The sequence below is a fragment of the Erigeron canadensis genome, chromosome 6 (assembly GCF_010389155.1).
Source record: "Erigeron canadensis isolate Cc75 chromosome 6, C_canadensis_v1, whole genome shotgun sequence".
Taxonomy (NCBI): Eukaryota; Viridiplantae; Streptophyta; class Magnoliopsida; order Asterales; family Asteraceae; genus Erigeron; species Erigeron canadensis.
The window spans coordinates 22,423,265-22,426,139 of record NC_057766.1 but is presented as its reverse complement, the minus strand read 5'-3'; the positions used below and the strand labels follow the sequence as shown (position 1 = coordinate 22,426,139).

The 2,875-nt window shown below is 32.8% G+C and overlaps 1 protein-coding gene across 1 annotated transcript; it reads right to left on the bottom strand.

Moving 5' to 3' along the window:
- Nucleotides 1-469: 469 nt before the first annotated feature.
- Nucleotides 470-1,024, bottom strand: LOC122604474 (ankyrin repeat-containing protein ITN1-like). Its single transcript, XM_043777369.1, has one exon. The coding sequence runs from the start codon at nt 1,022-1,024 to the stop codon at nt 470-472; it is 555 nt and encodes a 184-aa protein (XP_043633304.1).
- Between the last annotated feature and the right edge of the window lie 1,851 nt (nt 1,025-2,875).

Sequence of the window (2,875 nt, the reverse complement as noted above, 5' to 3'; positions counted from 1 at the left end):
CTCAAAAATGAAAGAATTGTGTGAGAAATCGGCCGGATACCAACGTGGCACCATCAAACATCTGATACGTGGCCCAATGACAGACCACCACATCAGCATTTTTACACGATTTGTTCAGTTTAGCAGGTTACCTATATACAATTAACCAAAACAAAGTTTTTTCATACAATAGTAACTGAAGACAAGTTACATACACCCACGTATTCTTTTTCTGGATATATATGAACTATTGTAAATAATCGAGTCTTAGAAATTGGTTATAGAAAGTGTCGGTAAGAGATATACCGGTTGAAAGGTATAATTACCCTTCAATGTAATGTGTTTGGGTTTATCACAATTATAAATAAAAGCTACAGTCACCTACATTACCACAAGTTTAAATAAAGCAAGTAAATTATGACATTTCAATGATATAAAAACTCACCTCATATGTTATATATATGTCTTGCCATGTCTCATCGATCATCAGTTAATATCGTTTGCTCTTCCCATCACTTTGTTTACCAAAGATTCCTCGGCCATATGTGGAAGAGAACAGATCGAAAAGCAAGGGTAGTTGTAATGTCACGAACGAAATAACCGGTAAACATGTTAGTGCAGCTATCGGGAAAAATATCCATGTTTTACCCTGTGCAAACATAATGTATAATGTTGCACTAAAGGCTATCATCATGGAGGTAACTGATATGAATAGCATAGCAATGCCAAGCATCATTCTCTGGGGTAACCGATAGAGAAAGTCTTCGTCTCTGTAGCGCGTTGTTAAAATGGAAAGGCACATCAACAAGGAAGTAATGGATGTAAACAATGAGATTGCATCCGAAACCACAAATATGATAAAACCTGGATTTGTGGCATAAATTGCTCTCCCGGTATTGCCATCAGTTCCACCTGGTACAGTAATGGCAGCTGCAAATACTATTGTTGTGATAATTGCTGCTGTGATTGTATATGAATCTGCAGCCTTTTTCATCCATTCTTCGCCTTCTTTCCTCAATTCCTTATGCTCTCCTCTGAACACCATAATCGGCGTCTCGTGCTTTTTATTTTTTCTTTTGCTGCTCCCAACCAGGACAAATTTCTTCACTTCCTGTTGATCAGTTCCTCAATGTTAGTGCAAGTCTAAAATCGTGGTTCCGTTCCATAAAAAAAATAGTATCTCCCCGCGGCCTCGATTATTTTTGTTTATTCTAGGATCGATAAGTGTTATTATTAAGTTTCAGTTAGTCTGAATATTTTATTTAATGACATTAAACTATAACCAACTAGGCACAAATAGTCACGAACTATTCCGCTGTGAACTTTCAATTGTCAGTTATTGATATAATTAGCTAACACATCAAATGTTAGGTTGGATCAGTGGTTGAAGCGTTTGCCTCTGAAAATAGAGGTTATGAGTTCGATCCTCATACCCAGCAAGGCTAGAGGTCCTTTTCTACCTTTGGTAGAACCTGAAAGCAATCTCTCTATCAAAGACGGTATTGAGACCCAAAATCCGTGAAAAACGGCATTGGGCGTTACTTACTTACTATCCAATGTTACATTTTCGGTTTGCAAGTATTTTATTAGTCAAATACATCCAATTATTAAAACTAAAAGTTCATTGCATATCAATGATAAATTCATTTGTTCATAGTTGGTTAAATTTTTTTAATATTATATATCAAATTTTAAAAGGTTAAAGTGACAACTTAATTGTTGAGTGTGATCTATATAAACTAGGTGCCAATTCTATAGTTTGACATAAGTCATGGGACAAAGAAACTATGAATTGTTTTTTTCCTTTTTGTTTTCATTCGGGTCTTTTTTCCAAAAAAAATTAATATTTTTTTTATTTGCGTATTTTTTTTGTCATTTTCTTTTTTTAAACATTTTTTCCATCTAGCCATTAAAGTAAGTTTTGTGTCTTTTTTTTTTTCTTAAAAGAATTTTTTTTTTTCCTAATGGCCTAAATGGACAGGCAAACATAAGGATTTTATATAGGGTTAAGTATTTGGGAATATAAGTAACTTTTACATATTTTTATTGTATGTATATAACAATCATTTGGTTCATTGTATGTAACTAACCTACTAAATTGAACGATTAATATAAAATTTCAATGTTGACCAATAAAAAACTTCTACGTGACAGCTCATATGGGTTGCCACATATATACTTATACATTAGTAATTTAATTTAGCGGGTTAGCTACATACAACGAATCAAATAAAAGTTACATTGGCACAATTGAAAAAACGTAAAAGTTACTTACACTCCTAGATATTAAACCCTTTTAAATAAGGGGAAAAAAGGTTTGTTGTTATTATAACAATCAAAAACCATTATATGATAGAAAAAACATATATATATATATATATATATAGAGGGAAAAGAGAATATAAGGTTGTCTGACACCTAAGCTTAGATGTGGAACCCCTCATATACTAATATTTTATTATTTCTTGTTTAATGAATAAATGTATAGGCCCCCATGATTTTTATGGATTAAAAAAACAATATTTGAGTGTTCCACACCTAAGCTTAGATACCCGACAGCTTTATATTCCCATCACCCATATATATATATATATATATATGATAGAGATCAAATGAGAAGGTACTTTAAGGAGAGAAGGTTAGTTTTCTATTTTTTTAACTTGTTTTTTTGAACTTTTTTTCCTTTTTTCACTTTTTTCATTCTCTCTTTAATTAACCAATTTCATATAAAAATTTTAAGAAATTTTAGAAGATATTTTTTTTTCAAATGCCGTAGCCCGTAAGCTATAGGCGAAGCCTCTCAGACTATGGCGGAGCCATGATAGCTAAGGGTGAAGCCTGTTAGGTAGATCACCCCATCACCGATCACCCCCTATGACCTATCAGCCTCTATGTT